At 43.9% G+C, this 20,737-nt stretch overlaps 2 protein-coding genes across 2 annotated transcripts; one reads left to right on the top strand and one right to left on the bottom strand.

Moving 5' to 3' along the window:
- The first annotated feature begins 2,099 nt into the window (after window positions 1–2,099).
- Window positions 2,100–7,398, top strand: plvapb (plasmalemma vesicle associated protein b). Its single transcript, XM_076153593.1, has 9 exons — window positions 2,100–2,547; window positions 2,720–2,896; window positions 3,343–3,442; window positions 3,870–4,071; window positions 4,169–4,388; window positions 5,597–5,746; window positions 5,841–5,978; window positions 6,785–6,892; window positions 7,030–7,398. Exons 1-9 carry the CDS (start codon window positions 2,344–2,346, stop codon window positions 7,036–7,038), a joined length of 1,308 nt encoding a protein of 435 aa, XP_076009708.1. The 5' UTR covers window positions 2,100–2,343; the 3' UTR covers window positions 7,039–7,398.
- Window positions 7,399–10,323: 2,925 nt separating this feature from the next.
- On the bottom strand, window positions 10,324–20,737 carry gtpbp3 (GTP binding protein 3, mitochondrial). Its single transcript, XM_076153291.1, has 11 exons — window positions 20,226–20,737; window positions 19,579–19,847; window positions 19,330–19,416; window positions 18,411–18,493; window positions 17,760–17,879; window positions 15,754–15,826; window positions 14,570–14,713; window positions 13,407–13,572; window positions 11,965–12,095; window positions 11,704–11,878; window positions 10,324–11,609 (listed from the first exon to the last, which is right to left on the bottom strand). The coding sequence occupies exons 1-11, from the start codon at window positions 20,285–20,287 to the stop codon at window positions 11,378–11,380; spliced, it is 1,542 nt and encodes a 513-aa protein (XP_076009406.1). The 5' UTR covers window positions 20,288–20,737; the 3' UTR covers window positions 10,324–11,377.

Below are 20,737 nucleotides of genomic sequence, written 5' to 3'. Positions count from 1 at the left end.
AATGATAGCTGAAGTTTGATCATGAAAACAGCACATAGCACCGCTACTACCAGCACAGCTGCACATGAAACACTTTGTACAGATGAACTTTTTCAAGCTGTTACTGCAGATTAAACATGCATATTTAATCACACTTTGCCTCTCTGTTTTTGGGATGATTTTGTTTTGCCTTTTGTGCTTTCTGAACTTTCGTCAGCAGATGGCAGCAGATTCCCATCGAAGACTACAGGCTCTATTATACTCATCTCACTCCTGGACCAGAACCAGATAGTTGATCTTGGCCCGAGCAGTATAAACCCTCATTATTTGACTCTACTGAACATTCACCTGAATAATGAGGCTTTATGTTGCATTCACTGCTTCCCTCGGGTTGTCAATGCTAAATAAAGCATTTTCTCACAAATGTAAATAAACCAACAGCTGCGATACATAACCACACGTGTCAAATACGAGTCACGTCATTTCTTAGTCCACCAGGGGAAAACAACAAAAGACATACAGCTGTTCACAACATTCTATAATATAATTCACACATTCTTCAATGCTTATTCGTGTTTTGTGTTATGTGTTTGACTGCTGATTACTTAAGATTGTGCGAGAATTATTTTGTCAAACAACAAATACGGGATCAATGGGAATTCTGCTGGGCCCATCCTTTAACTAGCTCTGGCCTATGTGGCGTTCTTGCAGTTTCAGATTTGCATTCCATCCAGTCTACACACGCTTCATTCTATTCCCTCCACGCATTATAACACATGTGAAAGTCTTAATACTGCTTTACATAGGGACATACATAGGAGAGATGCGGGGAGCGACAGCCGCTATTCAAACTCAGCGTCTCCATGTTCGTTTGTAAACAAAGTTGGTGAGCTTGTAACGGATTGGGAACAGTGCGCGCGCTCACAACAATTGGCAGGTATGCGTAACGCGGTTTAAGCCTGCGCGTGCACCCTGTGATGACGACATTTACGCCACGCGCACCCTCGCGTTAAGTACAAAAGCCTCATGATAGTCAGGCTACAGTTAAAAATGTCCTATAAGGAACAAGGAATTAAAAAAAAATTGTTAAGTTTATAAAAACGTACAATTATGTTATAATTAATTTAATTCCTTATTCCATTAATTGAACGCGTTCCAACACCGACGCCAGTGGAAACAACCTGGAATCAATGAGCTCATCAGTGCTATACATTAACTCTCACTGGCGGTGTCTTATCTTAACAAGTGTTTTTATCGGCGTCTTCATGCATTTAGCTTCCTGTTATTGCACAGAAGTCGATCAGATGTGTTTTCCAGCTCCTGATAGTCACTCTGATGTCCTGTCACTCCAACGTGCCGCCTGCATAAATTAGGCTTTCCGGTAAGGACAGGTTGTCGAGGAGACAATGGGGAGCAGGAAAACCCCGGGCTCAGAGGACCCTTCCCCTTTACACCCTCCCGACAGAGCTCCCCGTCCCTCACGTCATGGCTGCAGATAACTGTGTGTGTGTGTGTGTGTGTGTGTGTGTGTGTGTGTGTGTGTGTGTGTGGAGGGGGGGGGGGGGGGGGGCGCCTGTACAGCGCCGCCTGTACAGCGGGAGGATTTGTTATTCCCTCATCCCTGAAGAATGACAGGTCCCTATTGTTTTCATTTTCACTCCTACGCTGCCATGCCTCCTTTCCGTGCTTGCTTGGGACAGGATGTGGCGGAATTTTTTTTTTTGGTGATATTTTCTTTTTTTCCATACATGGTTTACATTGTTCATCCACAGCCAGTGGAATGTGATCAGGAATTGTGACAACCTGCAGCAGCTATATTTACATCTGGCACTGGAGTGTGATCTTTCCTGTTTTATTTCACATCACGTGCAGGCTGAAATAGGTTCATGCTCTCACTTGGTAAATATTTAACTTATACTAGTTAACCCCCCCACCCCTCCCCTCCTCCCCCCCTACATTACAACATTTTACCTTGTAAGAATCGCACTGATTCATTCTGTAACCACAAGTTGAAGTGTGACAGACGTCACTGAGGGAGGAGAGGGGAGGACAGGGAGGGGTGAGGAGGGGAGGGCAGGGCCAGGATGGAGTGGAAGTGTGCCTCCAGCAGGATTTATAAACATGGCCCCTCCACACACATAAGGGTCATTGTTTACATCTTTCCATACATGCCACTCTGCCTCTGTTCTGTCTGCACTCAGTCTGGCAGAGCAGCCCAACACAGAGGAACAGTGATCACTTTGAAGCTTCATTACCTGTTCAGCAGAGAAGAACCACCGCCGTCATCGCCTTGTGGACTTTTGCCAACCGATAATTCTCCTTAGATCGTCCAAACCCGTCGCCACCATTTCTCCTCCAACAGCCATGTACAGCTCCAGCTACTCCCGGGCCAAGTTTGGCCTGGAAGCTGGCGAGTCTCTGCACAAGCCCAGAGGGAAAAGCTGCGGCTACTACCTGAGGCTCATCTTCTTCTTCTCCTCTCTGATCCAGTCCCTGATCATAGTCAGCCTGGTGCTCTTCCTCGTCTATGGACAACCAGAGAAGAATGCAGAGGAGAAGAGGGTCAAGGTCAGTGAATTCTTTCTGCTTGATCTTGCTTAAGGTGTTAGTCAGTGTGTGTTCATACCATGTTAGAACTGATGATCTTTGATGGGTCTGCACAGGATAAGCTTTGTTTAGAGCTGTAAAAGTAGACCGGTGATGACAAGGGAGGATAATTCTTATGATTGTTATTGTGAAGGAGCTGGAGCTGAACTTCAACAAGCTGAGCGAGAACAACGTCAATCTGAGGAAGGACAAAGGGGATCTGGGAGCTCAGCTGGGAGCTCGCACAGCTGAGAAAGCTGCGCTGGTGAAAGAGGTGGAGAAGCTGAAGACCGAAGCCAATCACACAGCTCACGGCTTCAGCCAGAAAATAGTGAGTTGAGTTTTTGAGTTAATGTGTAAAATGGTTAAATATCTGCTTCAGGTATTTGTTATTATTGCCTCAAACAGATCGAGCTCTTTTACATTGTCTTTATTTTGTAAATCGTACAGCATGATTATTTCCCTTGGTATTGTTGTAGTTTTCCTATGGCTCTCTGCGGTGATAAAATATTACATTACATTACATTACGATCATTTAGCAGACGCTTTTATCCAAAGCGACTTACATTACATTATATTACCACCCTTCGCAGAGGGGGGAGCAATTGAGGGTTCGGTGCCTTGCTCAGGGACACCTCGGCAGGGACTCGAACCGGCAACCCTCCGGTTCTTAAGCGGAAGCTCTACCCACTCGACTACTGCCTCCCTATATGAATATAAATATGACCCGCATATCGTTAATCATCCTGTAAATGCTATGTTATTCTTCCTTTACAGGCGATGTGTGAGACGGCTAAACGTCTGGCCATCACACGCTCCACGCCGACGTTCCAGTGTCCCACCACTCCTCTACAGCCTCCTATCCTGGTCACCAGCGGTATGTCCCCTAAGGAATAACAACTAAAGAGTGACATCACACACAAATGACCTGTTATCATTACATTCATCTGAATAATCTAATGCAACAATGAATCCTACTCAAAGCTTACAGTATAAGACGACATCATTAAGAAAACAGGACAGGATAAGACAGAATAAGACAAATAGGAGACAATTGGATAAGACCAGGAGAGGCTGCATAAAATAAGACAAATTAAGATGGGGTATAATAAGATTGAAACGTATAGGATAAGAAAGTGATTCTGGTTAATATAGGATGTGAGGGTTTAAGACGAGACAAAGATGAGCTAAGACAAGTGAAGACAAGCTATGATAATACAGGATCAGATAAGACAAGACGTATAAAATGTCTGTCTTAATGAATCTTGGCGTTTATATTTCTGTTGTTTTCGTCACCTGAGCAGGTGAGATGAAGACGTTGCAGAGTCTGAACGCCCAGCAGAGGGCTCTGATAAACCTCATCGAAGCAAACTTCACCCAGACCGTTCAGTACATGAGCCACGAGAGAGACAACATCCTCAAAGACAGAAACAAACACCACCAGGACGCCATCACACTGCGCCGGGACAACACCGTCCTGCAGGAGCAGCTCGACATCTACACCAGGTACTGAGCGTCTGTCTGTCTGTGTGTGTGCGTGTGTAAAAGAACATAATGAAGAGGCTACGGCTTTGATTGATCGATTTCTGTATGACGGAAACAGGAAGTGCAAAGAGGACTTTGCCCAGTCTCTGGAGGGGATCCAGGAGGTGACCCGCGGCTTTCTGTCCAGGATCAACAGCCTGTTTCCCCACCAGCTGACCTTTCACCTCACCTGCGACAGCCAGAGGGAGCAAATGGAGAAGATCAAAACCAGCTGCACCAATCTGTCCAGAGATGTGGAGAACAAGTTCCAGATGTATTTAGACAACGTGGGCAGCAAGGTGTGTGTGACAGGGTGTGTGTGTGTGTGTGTGTGTGTGTGTGTGTGTGTGTGATATCCCTCAATTTCCTGACTTCAAATGAGAGATGGATGGACTGTGCATTGATCCAGAGAGGCTGGATGAATTAAATAACTCGAACTGCTTAAATTTGTTCATCCAAATCCACAGATTGATACTTTAATCTGTATTTTTTTAATAGTTTTTTCCAATTTCTTCAAAAGAAATTTACCAATCTGAATGAAAAAATCTGGCACATTTAATGTAAAAACTGCGTCTAATTACAAATTAAGCCATGCTGTCCTATTGTTAATGATGGTTAATCAATCAAGGAAATCTGTAATTGGACCCAGATTGTGATTTGATGGGCCTTGGCGGAGGTGTGAACATTCCTAGGTTTTCAGTTTCAGAGTGTGTCAGAGTTCTTGTCCAACAACCCTCCTTCAAAGTTTATGGAATATTCCAAAGAACAAATTGGATGGGAAACTGGTTCCTCAGGGGAGGAAGTCTATTCTCTGTGTTGTTCGTGATAAATCCAGCTAAAGAGACAGATGACCTGCGAGGTGAACGCTGGGTCAAAGCAGAGGTGACATGCGTGTGACTGCTGACACAGCAGCTCTGTACGTAGCACATATCCTCACGTCATGACCCGTTTAAAGCAATGTTTCATTTTATTGCGACACCCGTCGTGACAGTCTGGGGTCAAGTATCATTCAGCTTTTGCCTCTGGACTGTTTATTCACCGCAGGCGTGAAAGCTTTTTGTCACGTTTGTAATCAGGAATTTCCATGTAGGCAAAATTCCAAACAAAACTTTAAAATTTACCGTAGGAGTTTTTATGTTCTGGCATAAGTCCATTGCACATTTTGTAAAATATTAGGTAATAATCAAGTGTTGGAGACCTTTGAATGACATCATCAGTTTATGTTCTCTGCCCTCTAGGAAGCCTTTCTGTACAAATATCATCCTTAAATCAGCTCCGCCTCACGTTCCCCACTATGACGCTGAGGAACATGAACATTAACAAACACTGACATTGTTCTAACAATCAACATTCAGATAGAAATAGACAAGGTAAACAAAAAGCAAGTGCTGTTACATAAAGGGGCCACCTGGAAACACGTTTTGTTGAGTAAACTCTCTGTCTCTCTAAATCGCGCCATCATTTCTGTCACAAAAAGGCATTTAACAAGACAAAATGCTTCTTCCAGGTGGCCTTGATCCAGTCTCACTCCAGTAGTCTGGAGGTGCTGAACTTACACCTGAACACCGACCTGAAGAAGTGCGTAAGCGATGGAAGCTCTGCAGCAAACGCGGCCAGCAGTACGCTACAACTCGCCCAGGAGACTCACGACAACCAGGTAGATTTTAACTGACCGCCTTTGCCTCAGTATAGACATCAGAGTGTGTGTATGTATGTGTGCATTACTGACCAAGTGTGTGTGTTATGTTCAGATGGAGACTTTACTCATCGAGCAGAGGCAACTGAGAGCAGAGAAGCAGCTGCAGGTGGATCGTTTGGCTCTGAGGGAGAGCGAGGCCCAGACTCTGAAAGGGAAAATCCAAACGCTCACTGCTCAGGCCAACTGTAAGGTAAAGGACAAGACACACACTTTACACAGCGGATAGGGAACAGATATCAGCTTTGTTCATTTGTCTTTGACGTATCAAAAATGGACACAATGAAGCCCAAACACTGATTATGAGAAAACAAGATTGTTGACTTGTTTGATTGCTTCACAGTAAGTTTTATTTTTAACCGTTTCCACACACAAATCGCCTGCTTTAAGTGATCTTGAAGTCCCTAATAATACTAATAATTTACAGGTTTGATAAAAAGGGAAGAGGAAAATGTGTGTTCCTGTGTGCAGAAATTATTACTTTGAGGTCAGGTTGTGTTTTAAATTTTTATATCTTAATGTTTTCACCAAATGGAGTAAAAGATTTGCAAGTAAATGAGCAGTTATTGGTTCAGTGTCTCGCTTTCCTTTCCTGCCCTTCAACCAGGCTTCCTAAGACAGTTGAGGGATTCAAACCTGCATCCATTCACTCAAAAAACATACAAATATCTTTAATATTCCGGTTACTTCTTCCCCTTATATGCATCTTTATGCAACGTGCTGGAGTAAGACGATGCATGTGTGTGTGTGTGTGTGGACTCAGCAGAAAAGAGGAATCTGAGGGCAGCAGCAGGAAGGATGGGCAGGCAAGATAACAAAGGGAAGCAGAAGCAGAAACAACACACTGCAAACCCCTCTGTTTGTAGAAGTTAGAGTACAGTGTCCACACACACACACACACACAGGCAGAACAAACTGTACAGGCCTGCTGGGAGTGTCTATGTGAGTGTGTGTGATATTAAATGGTGCCTAAACCGTTCTAATGTTTGTCTTTGTCAGCCTGGTGTCCCTAAACCCGCTGGCCTGCAGCTCAACCCGGCGCAGAACAAGCAGTCTGTGGCCAGCTGGCCTGGGTTTGGAGCCCCCGGCATCGTCAGAACTCCAACAGTAAGCTGACATTACACTTCGTTAAAATATAAAAGATTAATACGGCAACGATCTTAGCCGTTAATTCCAATATTTAGATTCTCGTATATTGATCGTTGATGTCACTGATGGTTAATTATTCCCATTTTGTCTTCCAGGGAAGATGAAATGGACCTGAAGGAACTCAAAGTCTCAGACTCTGATGACTTATGTATATATACTTTGTCCAACACAATCTGTATATAGTCTGACAGCACATTACCGACTCATTTACTGTTGCTTATGCCTCATTTAGTTCTAACTACAACTGAAGTTTGTATTTCAATGGTTTTTCATTTGAACCATTTTGCTGTGAAACATTTTGGTCTCTTTGACACTCAGGAAAATGTAAAAACATTCATTTCACCGTTGTAAATATTCTATTGTATATTCTATTGTGTCACTCACTGTGGTTTGTTTTTTTGCATGATAGTTGATGTTTCCCATACACACACACATTTAAATGAATAAAGCTTCATCTGTACGTCTGTGCGAGTCTCAGTCTAGTTTTGTCTGTCTGACCTAAACTTCACACGGCAAAGAGTCCTAAAATAGTTCCATGTGCATTTCCGAGTGATTCACGCACACGTTTGCGTCGGTGCCACAGTTCAGATAACAATAGAACTGAACTTCCATGCAAACACACACACACGGCCATAAACACATCAGCACAGACAGTTGTTAACCCCCTTGAACTCGTTTTTTTCACTTCACTTTACATTGAATGTCTTGCATGACATCATCCCTAAAAGCTGCATTGTAAAAACATAAAATTGTCTATTCAGGTCTATTCAACAGTTTTTGGCTTATGGGGTTTTTCTCTGATGTTTTTCAAGACTTTTGGAAAAAATGCAACAATACCATAAAATAATAATACAATACAAATTAATGAGCTAAAGAGTCATCGTGTTTTAAGTTCCTGTGATCCACAAGGCTTTCACTTTTGCGTACTTGTGAGAAAGTTGTCATGAATTCCTACAAATTTTTTTAATTGAAAAAAACATCAGCGCAAAAACCCGAAACATTTTGATAAGAAATTAATATTTCGCGATTTCTGTCATGAGTTGCATCCTAGTCATTTATCGCAAACAGGAAGTCAGGTGTTTATCATCTTCCACGGAAAAGAACTTTTAAGTTTTTTGTCGCGCTTAATCTACAATATCGCTCACAGAACCTGAATTTAAATAGAGTTTCTACTGTCAGACCATGTAACATTAGTTCTGTTTACATTTAATTTGATGTGGAAAATTGTAAAGAACTGAGATGAGATGATCAGTTTGACCTGTATAAGAACACCATGAGTGTCTGTAGTTCCTACCTGGTCACAGCAGCTCCTCGCTTCGTTCCTCGTCTCATTGACACTCACTGACCTCCTGACATGTTCCACCCGTCTGCACACATCAGACATACACACATCATACACACACACACACACATTGAAATTAATTTATCAACTGACATTTGAGTTGTGTGGTAAAATTTTGTGAAACCAAATCTGAAAGAATCAAAACCTGAGCTTTAAAACTGAAACTTAAAGAATAATTGCTCTATTATTATCAGATGCTGAAAAATTACGTAAGATATTTATGTACAATGACAACTTAATTTAACTTTTGATATAAAGATTCTAAGTTTGATAAAAGTAAGTCAAGACGCTATGATTACAGTTTAATGGCTATAGTTAAGTTAAATACTAAACATGGAGCTCAGGGTGAAAAAGGGTGAAATGTGCTCGTGTACAGTAGGAGGGCGTGAGAATTCCCTCTATATTACATAAAGGACACCTAAAGATAAACTGCACAACTTTGAACAAATTCATCTCTATGAGTGCAGTCGCAGGCTGCTCACTGTACTGATGAATGTGAGTGCTGCAGGTGAGTGAGTCTGCCTGCTGTCCTCAGGAAATCCTTTGTTTAACATGGAGTGTTTTTGAGCCCATGTATAGACCTGCATATACTCACTGACACACACACACTCACACGCTTTAAGGAAGATGCGTGGACCTGGCTACAGTGGGTCCGGCGACGTCAGAGCTTAAGCTCGGGACAGCTATAAATCAAAAGCAGGAAACTGACATAAGCTAAAAGTACCACTCATCACTCACCCGTGAGCCGCACTGTCACCAAACACAAACACAGTGCGAGTTACGAAAGTGAGGATGAGGGGAGGAACGAACATCAGCAGGGCTTCAAGTTTAGGTTTCTTTCATCCAAATGTCTTTACTGAGATGTACAAAAAGAAAGTTTCTCAGTATCAAACCACGGATGCATTGCAAGTACTTTAGTCCTTCACTTAAAGCCTTGTGTTTAAGTATAAGTATATCTTCCAATGATGTGAAAAACGTAATAACAAAGTTTGAAGGTTTAGTTGTGAAATAATGGAAATTTACCCCCAAAATGGAGAATGAAAATATTTCCAAATGTGTGGATTTTCACGAGTTCATATGAGTTAAGGGTGTGTCAGTACAGGGTGTGTTCACTGAATTCAAAGTCTTGACTATAGTGAAAAATACTGGGTTAGGTACAGATAATAGGAAAAAAATGAAATTATTCAGTTACTTCATTTATTTCTAAAATGAAAATTAAGCTTGTATGCAGTCAAGTCTAGTGCTCCCCTCTCCATTACTGTATGGGCTCCAACACATTTCCACTGTAGCAGTGACCCAAACGTATCTGACACAGGATTTAACTCAGAGACGAACAAGGATGATTTAAACAGCCACAGATCCCAGTTTTAGCAGAAAGTCCCCGTTTGTGTGGTAATTAGTCAGAAAGGAGATGAAAGAGGGCGAAACGGCTGACAGGGCAGAGCGGAAGGAGGAAAGGTCGGGTAGCAGAGAGATAGAGAGAGAGACAAAGAGAGAGCGACAAAGAGAGAGCGAGACTGGCACTTATACTGGTGGAGAGGCGGGCCGCTGTCGTCACAGACTGGGAGAGGAGCAGGCGACTGGGGAAGACGGGTGAGGAGTTCAACGAGGAAACATAAATATTTGATAAAGGCCAGATTGACAGGCGAACAAAGGGCACAGACGGCATCGACTCCACAAAACCAACCGTTCCCACACAGCCGAGCGAGTCCACGTCAGTCCAGTGTGCAGACGACACGTTTCAGTCCTTTAAGATGAAATGAAAGCAGTTTAGGGAAAATGATTGCTACTGTGCGGCAACTTAAGCAACTTAGCCAAATGAATCTGTGTGAAAACCAAAAGCGTACCTGACAGGAAGACACAAATTTCATGTGATGACATCATTCACGTGCCGCTGTGATGAGGCACCGATGATCAATGTGGACTAACCAGCATTTGGGTAGAAGTTCATTATCACAGATTTATGTGGAGTCATAAAATTGTTTTCAGAGTTTAAAAATGATCACAGGAAAATGGCAATGCATCACAGCAAAATACACTTTTTAATTTAAAGTTAAACTATCAGTGTCACTTTTCTTGATGTGTTTGCTAAGATGAATTCCTGCAATCGCATTTGAATTGCTCCCAAAACAAACAACACAGCTTATAGTCGTGTACATGCGGTTAAAGGTACTTTTGCAGCTTTGTGATTAAATCATTGCTTGCTCTTTATGACATTATTATTAATAGGGCTGGACGCAGTCACAAGATGTCCAAACACTTTCTCATCCAAACCCTGCAGCGGCTCGGTGAGTCATTCACCAGACGGCACCATGAGAATAAACTGCTTGGGAAACGCACAAAGGCAGAAACAATAACTGCTCCCAAAAACTAAACTCCTCATTGTCCTGGATTAGGAGTCAACATCCAAACAACACACAACGACCTTGCGGAGACGTGCAGCTGGTGAAATCTACCTTGGCTATAAATACGAAAACAGGGGGGGAAGGAAGCGTCGCTCAGCTCTCGTGTTTCAACAGGTGCACGAGAGTAATGCAGGTACGAACAATATAAAGGGCAGAAAACCTTGGAAAATTCCATCTCGCCGCAGCCAGAAATAAGCAAAAAGGTGTGGTACCATGGCCACCAGGGTCCAGAGACCCACCGAAGACTCACAGTGGAGGAATTTTCCATTTTCTTGTCTTCACCTTGGCCAAGTTTAGTTGTGACCCAGGAGTCTAATATTCCCTTATCAAAGTCTTTCTGTGGCCACAACCTATTTCCGAATCAAGACCAGCCCAACACTTGTCCAGAGTACATGGGGCCTCTGAGGCACCTGTCATCATGCTGTCATCATGCTGTCATCATGCTGTCATCATGCAAGTATTTCCTGCTTCAAACAGAAAAAAAAGAAATCAATCATCATCCATAAACAAACACTTCTGTGTCTTGGGAGCGCAGTGATTCCGGAGCCAAGAACTCTTTCTACTCTGGCTGTGCATCGATGCCTGACACGGAGCCAAACCGGGCTTCTTATTTTCCATTTTCTGTTCTGATACTCGAGGAACACAGTTTTCTTTTCCAGGCAGGCTATTACGAAACATGTTTTCACTGCTTTCCATTTATTTCCCAATGCAGAAGTCCTTGAAGATGATGTCCAGGATCTCCTCCGCCCCGACCCGTCCGGTGATCCGGCCCAAGCTGGTGAGGGCCAAGCGGACGCCCTCTGCCGCCAGAGCCAGATCGACGTTGCGGTACTGCCGGTACTGAGCCAGGGCCGCGACGCACTGCTGCAAGTGGGCCCTGTGGCGGGCCTGGGTCAGCGAGGGGGCGCCGCACAGAGGGTCACCACACCTAGACACCACGTTACAAATCAATGAGACTGAATCTACTTCATGAACATCCAAATAACATAAGGGTCGACTGTGATCGCGTATGTGGAACTCACAGAGTCTGGATATTGCCGTGCAGCAGTGTGAGGAAGTCTTGCACCCCTTCATTAGTGACGCAGGAGATCAGACACACGGGAGGGAGTCCGGCGGCCCGTTTCAGCTCCCTGCCCAGCCTCCGCCTCCCCTCCTCAGGCAGCAGGTCGGTCTTATTCAGGACCAAGATGCAACTATCTGAAGAAAAGTCACAAGCAATTAGTGAAATCTGTCATGAAAGAAGAAAAAAGGCTTTGACTGAGCTCATACAGTGAGCATGGTACCTGTGGGAGGCTGCTCCTGGGTGCACAGAACACTGCTGAGGTGTCCCTCAAGGAAAGCTGCAGCTTCCCCGGCATCAGCAGGGACCTGAGCACCGTCCACAACAACCAGAGTCAGATCTGCCTGCTCCACCCTGTACAAAGAGGAGACAAACGTTCTGAGTGGCAGACAAACACAGGACACAAAGGAACCTGATGCACCATGTTAATGCACAACCATCAGCCAAACACACTACATGCTGCTCAGGTATATCAAAAGGAATTTCATAGACAGTGTTCATCAACCCACTATAGGCATTTATGTCTACCATGTTGTGTTACCGAGATCCCAAACTAAATTCTAAACAATGTGACACTGCAGCAGCTCGGGTTTTGTATGACGTCATCATTTTATTTTTTTTGTTATTTAACTACTTGAACATTCCTCTGGTAACGCCGAGTGTGGATCTTTTCGCCCGGGCCTCAGACTGAACCCCCCCGGCCGTAGACTCTGTCACCCCTGGTACCCGCTCCTCTCTCTGAGGCAGCAGTAGCCGTAGCAGCGGATGCTTGTACTCACCATGTCCTTCCTGCGCGACCCGGGTCAGGAGCCTATGACCTGCTCCCTACACAGAAAGTCCCCTACAGAGCAAGAACTGCCCGTCCTTCCTATAGACCCCCCACCCCCCCCTCCTCCCAGGTCACCCAAATAACTCGGAAAACAATTCACTGTGAAAATACAGAACATATGGTCTGTCTTTTAGTCCTTTAGTCATCCGACAGACCGACGTCTCCTGGTGACTCTTCCGTCTGAACGGATGTTAGGTCACATAAATCTTCAACCCCTTTACAGACGTTTAGTTACTGACCAAAGTGAATATCTTAAATCATAATAAGTATGAAGTTGTGTGATTTCTGATAACAGATCATTTATTTGTGCTCAATCATAGCGACCTGATGCCAAAACAGGCATGCAGGTCCATTATGAGTTTGTATAATATAGGCTCCAGACTCCAAGTATTTCTATTCTTCCCTGATGTAAACAGTGGAAGCGGCTGTCAGCGAATGTTCTATACGTCTACATCACACCTAGGCAGTAAATAAACCCCACTAGGGATGGTGGCTCTTCATTACGCAACCTCCTGAGGGTGTTTATGCCACATATTTATATTTGTTCTGAGCAATAGCCGTGGCAAAAAATACAGCATCGTGTGCAGGGGAAGAGCAAAGAATTATTTCTTCCTTTCTTTGTTTGAATTGACATCATCCAAGTGTCCCGGCCAATTTGTTCCGTGCTGTAGTGTGTGCGGGCGAGTACTCCCCTGATGCAGCGCTGCAAATGTTCCACTGCCACATACCTGAAGCCAAGTGCTCCAAACACAACACTATACAACAACACTCTAACTAGTTTAGGAAAGCAAGGAAATTAATAGTTTTGACTTTCTTTTATGACCTCCACTGATTACCTTTCCCGAGCCCGGCGGACTCCCTCCCTCTCCACCAGGTCGGGGCTTTCTCTGAGCCCGGCCGTGTCACTAAGCAGCACAGGGAACCCGCCGACGTCCAGCGCCGTCTCCACCACGTCCCTGGTGGTCCCGGCGATGGGAGACACGATGGCTGCGGGGCGCTGGCCTGGATTTAAAAAAGCACAAAACCCCAAATTTGATGGGGAGCATTGATGGTTAAACTGTAAGATGGTTTTACTCTTGCACGTTTTGTACTTAGTTATTAATACCTCAAAACAACGCAGAATAAGGTCGATTTAATCACAAATATGTATGTCATATGACATATGTATGTCAAAAAATTGTAGTGGAAAGGAGTAGATTTATGTTTTCTTTTTTACCATCTGATTTTAAGATTTCATAGAACAATAAATGACATCGTAGGTTAATATTTTGTGTTGTTTATGTAATAAAGAAACTGATCTATTAGGACACTTTGTTCAGTGTGTCCTCCAACAAGCCACCAAGCTGTAAATTTTCTCAAGCACCTTTTCTCTTCATTAAGTCTGGATGAATCATGCTTATCGACTGACATATCTACCAACAGGGAGAAGCGATAAAAGAAATCAGCCAATATTCTTCGACAATATGAGCCCTCTGATACTCGGCGTCGCTCTACATTTAAACCCGATGAACAAAGTTATATTTTTCTGCCCTTGAGGAACCGTGCAGACATCTCTGAGCCGGCTCATTAATCCTTGTCGGGCCTGACTGGGTGTGAGGTCGGGACCATGGGAAAGACTAATAGGAACAGGAAACAATAACAGGATTTTATCTGAAGTCTGATAAATACGCCCATTATTCTGTTAGGAAGCTGAGGGGAGCCCCGGCCAACCAGCACTCGGTATAGTTTATATAAAATGATTCTAAATGATTTCAGGATGCAATACCTCAAACAAATATAACCTCAGCTCATAAACAAACAAGGGTCTCTTTAGACAGACACCCGCATGAATGCTGCAACATTATTACTGAATTATTTTAGTTTTTATGCAAAACCTTCAATGAATGTATGCATAATATACACTTTTTCTTGTTTAAAATCACAATCTTCACTATCACAATCACTTCCCTCTATGTGTGTGTATAGTATGTGTGTGTGCTTTGGTTATCTAGACTCTCACATAGTGTGTTGAGGAGGCTGCTCTTCCCTGCGTTGGTGGCCCCGGCGATGACCACCTGGACGCCACTACGCAGGCGCTCGCCCCTCCTCTCGTCCTTAAGGTGTCGCTCCATCTCAGTTTGCAGCTCGCGCACCCATCTGTCCACTGTGAGGGCGAGAGAGGGAGAGAGGGAGGAGGGAACAGGACATGTTCGTGGCCTTGGAAAAGGAATTTGGGTCCTTTGAAGGACAAATGCCTGTCCTCTAGTGTCTGTCACCCTGCGTGTGGTTGAGAAATGGGTCAAGGCCCCGTCTCGTTTCACAAATGCTTTGTCCAAGGGCGAAACTAGTAAAATGTTATTTGTCTTAAGGGGAAAATCCAGTTTTTATCTTCCTTGCGGATATCTCGACTCTTTCAAGCAGCAGAGCCAATTTGTGAAGATCTTGCGTTGATGTCAGTGGTTATTCTGAGGTCGCGATGGGAAGACATTCCTCACACCTTTTCTATTTCTGGACTTCAGTCTATTATTATCTGCTACCAACATTCCCTGCCACCAAAACAAACACACGTTCCCAGGCTTTACTGTGTCTTCACAACATTGGATACTTCTGAAGAGCTGAGCCAGAGCCAGACAGCAGGCGACAGACTCAGGGGGGACGTCCCTCTCACACACACAAACACATGCAAACACGCAAACACGCACGCACACACACACACACACACACACACACACACACACACACACACACACACACACACACACACACACACACACACACACACACACACACACACACACACACACACACACACACACACACACACACACACACACTGAGCATGGGAAACCTGCGTAAGGAGAGAACAGTTGGACTTGGAGACGGTGTTGCTGACAGCAGTATTCCTGTGAGCAACATGGCAAGTTGGCTTTGAAGGGAAGACGAATGCCTCCAGTATCCCTGCAGTCCTCTCGCCACACTTCCTAAAGGAAATTGTCTTCTGAGCAGTTTGATGTCGACCGCGTCTCCCTACAGTGCCGTAAACTCGCACGATGGCCAACTGAAGATCCAAACAGGAAACCCAGCCAGACCCCTCTGTCCTCAGAGAGACACAGAGCCTGCAGACCCCCCTCCCACCCCCCTAAAGCCCTAGAGATATATTTCTTGCTATTTTTCTCCTGCGTAGAGGACAAAGTGTGTACCTACCTTGATCTAAGACGCCGTCCTCAATGAGTTCATCCTCACTGAAGTCTATGAAGGCTTCAACATGTGCCAGGCACTAAGAGACACAGCAAAACACACAAGAGAGGGAAAAAGTGACCGACGTGTTATGCAGAAATGTAGAAATGTCAATGTCCAATCAAATCCTGTTTCTCTGAGCTGGTACACAATAATTTGTGTATTCCAACAATAATCTGGCACTTACAATCTATACATTTAAACTAAAAACATGCAGAACTTCTAAAGTCTACCCAGGACTAATATCAATTCATGTAAATTCAAAGCTTTTGTGGCCATTTGTGTCGTTGAGATCCATTTAAAAAGGACAAAGCACTGATCAGTATCTTGATTGACACTGGAACATAAACACAATAGTACTATAGAAGCATAACAACAGGAAATGTCAGACGCTCATACTCCATTCCATTCATGAAAGAGGGCGGCCCACTCAAAAAAAGCTGCATTGTTTGGGTGTCACATTAGTGTGGGGTTTGAACCGTCGCACAGTACAGATAGAGTATATCCCATCTACTGGATTCCAAGAAATCTGTCAAAACTAAAAGCAGCTTTGAATTGATTCTCAGAACCTTTCTAAAAAAAAGGGCCCAGATTGGCGGCGCAGCTAAACTTCTCAGGGGAGGAATCCTGGAGCGTTATGAAAGTTCTGGTGCCAAGTTACTGAGAGATCACAGCTCTTTATTCTCAAAACATTTGGCTCGAGTCCAGCAAGTTAGAGAGTTCACCTGCAGTCAATGACCCAGCACTCTCAAACACACCAACATGTGAAAAACAAGCTGAACGCCGCTCGGTTAGTATTAAATTTAGTATAACTCTCATTCTATTTATTATTATTAGCAGTAGTGGTAGTACAAGGTCATTTAATATTATGCAGTAATTGAAGTGGAGGACACATCAATATAGCTTATTAGGTTGCTGGAAATTACTGTAATTATACATAATTTATTTACAATTCAGATTCAGATTGATGTACTAGCAACACTAATGATCAGTAATTAAGATAGATGCTGCCTCTCCAGTAATCCTTCCCCCCCTTTCCCTGTGTCTTTGTTTGTTCCAGTGCTGATAGGGCGTAAGATAAACGTGTATATGCACCATAACTATAAAATCAAAACATCATTTTGATTCTCAGTATTAAACTCTACAAGCAAACACAAGGCTTGTTAAGTGCAACATGAAAACAGGAAGCCTATGATTCCCATAAGTTAATCCATCAGTAGCTGGGTGCAAGGGCAGCCGTGCAGATACAAAAGAAGGCATTGTTTGGTTCCGAGAGAAAGCCTGACCTAAAACACACTACTGGTGATGTCTTCAGCGTGAAGAGATGGAAAGTGGTCTCCGGGGAGACTTCCAGGAGCTCAGGCTCGGATTTGGTGCCAAACACTGATTGTTTCTAATGAGGCGTCCCTAAGGGCAGCGGATAGTGTTCACCTGTTAGATCACCGGCCAGGTCAGGCTGAAACAAAGGAGGTCAAGGACAAATTCAGATGGAGACCTGTGTGGCTGGGTACTGAAGAGCAGGACTTCTTTGATCAAGTAAACGAGGTAATCGGAACTATCCCCACTAGATGTTGACTTCCTCCATGCAGGCACCCCAACTGACCAGTAGGAGATGCTGGTGCAGGAGAACTAGACAGATGGACACTACCGCTGGAAACGCACTACAAAGCCACAGTTAGTGGGAAGTGAACCCAAGTTCGTGCTTATGAAGGCCTGTTGGATCATTTTACTCCTGCACCCCAATTAACTCGACTTCAAGTACAAAGATAAAATGGCAATTAAAGTATACAGTAGATTGTTAATTGTTAGATGGGGGTATGGAATTTTCCTGATTGATACACTAGAGACCTGAGCCAAGACCAAAAGATTAAATGTGGTGACTGGGACTCAAAGAAACAGAGATGTACATCATTCTAATCACTGTGATGGTATTAACTAATCACCGTCTATAAGGTGCAGCGGTATTAAATTACCCTTTTCAGCTTGTGGGTCCAGTCCTGATAGAGGCGTCCCAGTTCTCCTGACATCTGCCTGAGCGCCTGCCTCCTCTGAGCTTCTGTCTCAGCATGGATCAGATCTGCGAGACCCTCCACCTACGGTGGGGCATTGCAACCCAAATGAATTCTAACACACTACAATCATTTGTTTTCAGTGATGATGTTGCAATGATCATGTGTTCAAGCAAAATGCGTGATTGTAAAGTTTGTCTCCAAGGGGACTCGTGCAAGTTTGACAAAGGATCGCAAAACTGTGTGTGTCCTACTCACTAAATGGTTTTAGGCATAAACCACATAACCACAGTGCCACTGGGTTAAACCAGCCCAGGGGTCCGTGTTTCACGTCATCATTTCTCACCCTCTCCCCTGTATTTCCCGTGCAGTGTTCACTCGTCAATCAAGTATAGGCAAAATGCCAAAACAAATCCAAGAGCGGGAATCTTTGTCCCTTTCTCACGGTGTCAATTGAAAGAAATAAATCTGCTCATGAATCCCTGCAAGTGTTTTGTAGCCAATTAAACGTTTTTCCAATTGTTTGAATATCAGATTGTGCCCTTTGAGTGCTTTCTAGTGTTTGTGTGTTTTTAGCGTGTGTGCGTGTGTTTTTACAGTCTCTCCTTGCCCGACCTCTGTCAAGTCCAGTTTCCCTGCTTGGAAGGCCCTCCGTGTGAACTCTCCGGCTTCAGCAGGCCTCATGCCAGGCAGGCTTCCTGAGAAACACACACAAACACACACATCATACAAATAGGTATAATGTGCTGGTTGGGCACGTGTCACACACACACACACACACACACAGACAAACAGGCAGATCAAACATACTGTAGGGTCAATGTGTAACTCTGGGGTCACTCTGCAGGGTAACACTGATGACGTTTTCATTGTTTTCAAAACCATATTTCAAATCGAGTCAGGAGGAGACAATAGTAAGCACAAAAACATTTGGCAAACAGAGGTCATGATCTGACGATTCACTCAAAATAATCTATAAGTTGCACACGCCACCAAGGTACGACTGTTACACACCTTTCATTTTGCCATTTGAGTGCAGTTTTTGATTTAAAATTTGTAATTATCATAACAAATTTGAGATGATCATTGGATTTATACTTCCCACAACTGACTCCTAATGCACACCAGGCAGTCTGAGGAGAGAGGGTCTCTCTTGAAATTGTCTCTCCAAAGGTTTGTCCCTTTTTCCTTACATGCTGAAGCTTCCCTGAGCCCTTTATGACATAAAGGGCTCAGGGATATTAATGTGTAGAAATAACTTTACTTTAGTATTTTTGGATGTGACCTATTCCTTAATGGTGCGATCCCAACCACTGACTGCAAATGTTGATGCAGTGAAACAGACGTTCCCTGATTTATCCAATACTGCCCTCTAGTATTCAGATTGAAGAACTGCATGTAGACTGTTCGTCACAGGATTGCCATGCAGGGACCAGGCTAAGAGGTGAAGACAATGACACACACACACACACACACACACACACACACACACACACACACACACACACACACACACACACACACACACACACACCTAAGGCTTGTAAAACAGCAGTAATGACAGCAGAGCCACCGTGTATCTGAAACTCAGCACTGTCCTCTCCTGTGAAACTGTGAGGACCTGAAAATACAGGAAGTGACAAGAATCAAGGATTAGTAAATAAATTAGAATTCACCCCATACAGTACTATCACTATCTCCTGCATTCTGTCCAATCATATTACATCATGTGGTAAATGAAATAAATAAATGAATAGAGAATAAAGGATCCAGCACAGCACACCTGGAAACCAGAGGACAAGTCCCCTGTCCAGCACTTCCTTGGACATGGGGTCTTTGATGCTGCGTAACAGGGCAGTGCGAGGAAGCGGCAGCTTGTGTGCAAGTCCAGCCATGCGCTTCAGGGCTGTAGATGAAGCAGGACCGCTGACTCGAACCACAGCCACCCCACACCTGCCGTGACCCGAGGACAGGGCAAAGATGGTGTCAGCATCCGACAATCCATCAGGGATCACACCCCGGTTACTCAGGTGTCTTCTAATAGGGGCGAGTCTGCTGGAGATAAGGAAATGAGTACAGGTCAGTTGCCTAATGCAGCTATACTACATGGACAAAAGGTATATGAACACCTGAACAGTAACCATTGTTGAATATCCAATTCCAAAACCACTGACATTCAATACAATCAGCAACGATTTGGTTTCTGGAAAGGACAGATGGAAAGTAAGGAGTGCCAAAGGTAACCAGAACCAGAATTGAGAACCACTGATGCAAAATATGACATACTTCCTTAGCACATGGATACCCCAAATTAGTGGACCTCTAACAATTAAGAGTCTCCAGTCTCTTTGACAATATGACAGTGAAACATAAGGTCGTTTTAGGAACATAAATGTGGTCGAAACAAATGAAGGTTAAAATGCCACACACCTTTTCTTTAAAGAATGGGCCGCAGCTCTCCACGTCCAAACGGAGACAGACGACAGCATCATGAAACGCACATAAACAACCTCATCATATGTGTGATTTCTGACTCTGACATAGCAGAACCTGCTCTGCCCTTGTGTAAATCAATACTTCTCTGTTCCATTAACGTTAACGGCATCGAAACTGTAAATGTAGAGAAAAGTAAGCTCCACCGGCGAGTTTAGCGTTTTTTGTTGTTGCAGCAAACAGAGAAACAAACCACAAATTGAGTCCACGGTCGCTGTCTGTCGTTCATATTTACCACGAAAGGTTTGACCACAATGCTCAGCTGTGATTGGTCAGTAGTTTTCACAATACGGGCAATGTCTAGATTTCCATTCGCTTGCGGCCTATCAATCTTTTGTAAGACCTGCCTACTGTGCGTCGATAAATTCCGTCCGTCTTTATGTCATAACAATCGACATAGTGCCTAGAAGTTAATGTAATAAAATCTACAGACACACATAAACTATATC

This window comes from Genypterus blacodes, unplaced genomic scaffold (genome assembly GCF_046128005.1).
Source record: "Genypterus blacodes isolate CSIRO-AG114 ecotype Tasmania unplaced genomic scaffold, CSIRO-AGI_Gbla_v1 ptg000058l_1, whole genome shotgun sequence".
Taxonomy (NCBI): domain Eukaryota; kingdom Metazoa; phylum Chordata; class Actinopteri; order Ophidiiformes; family Ophidiidae; genus Genypterus; species Genypterus blacodes.
This window is presented reverse-complemented; position numbering and strand designations above follow the sequence as displayed.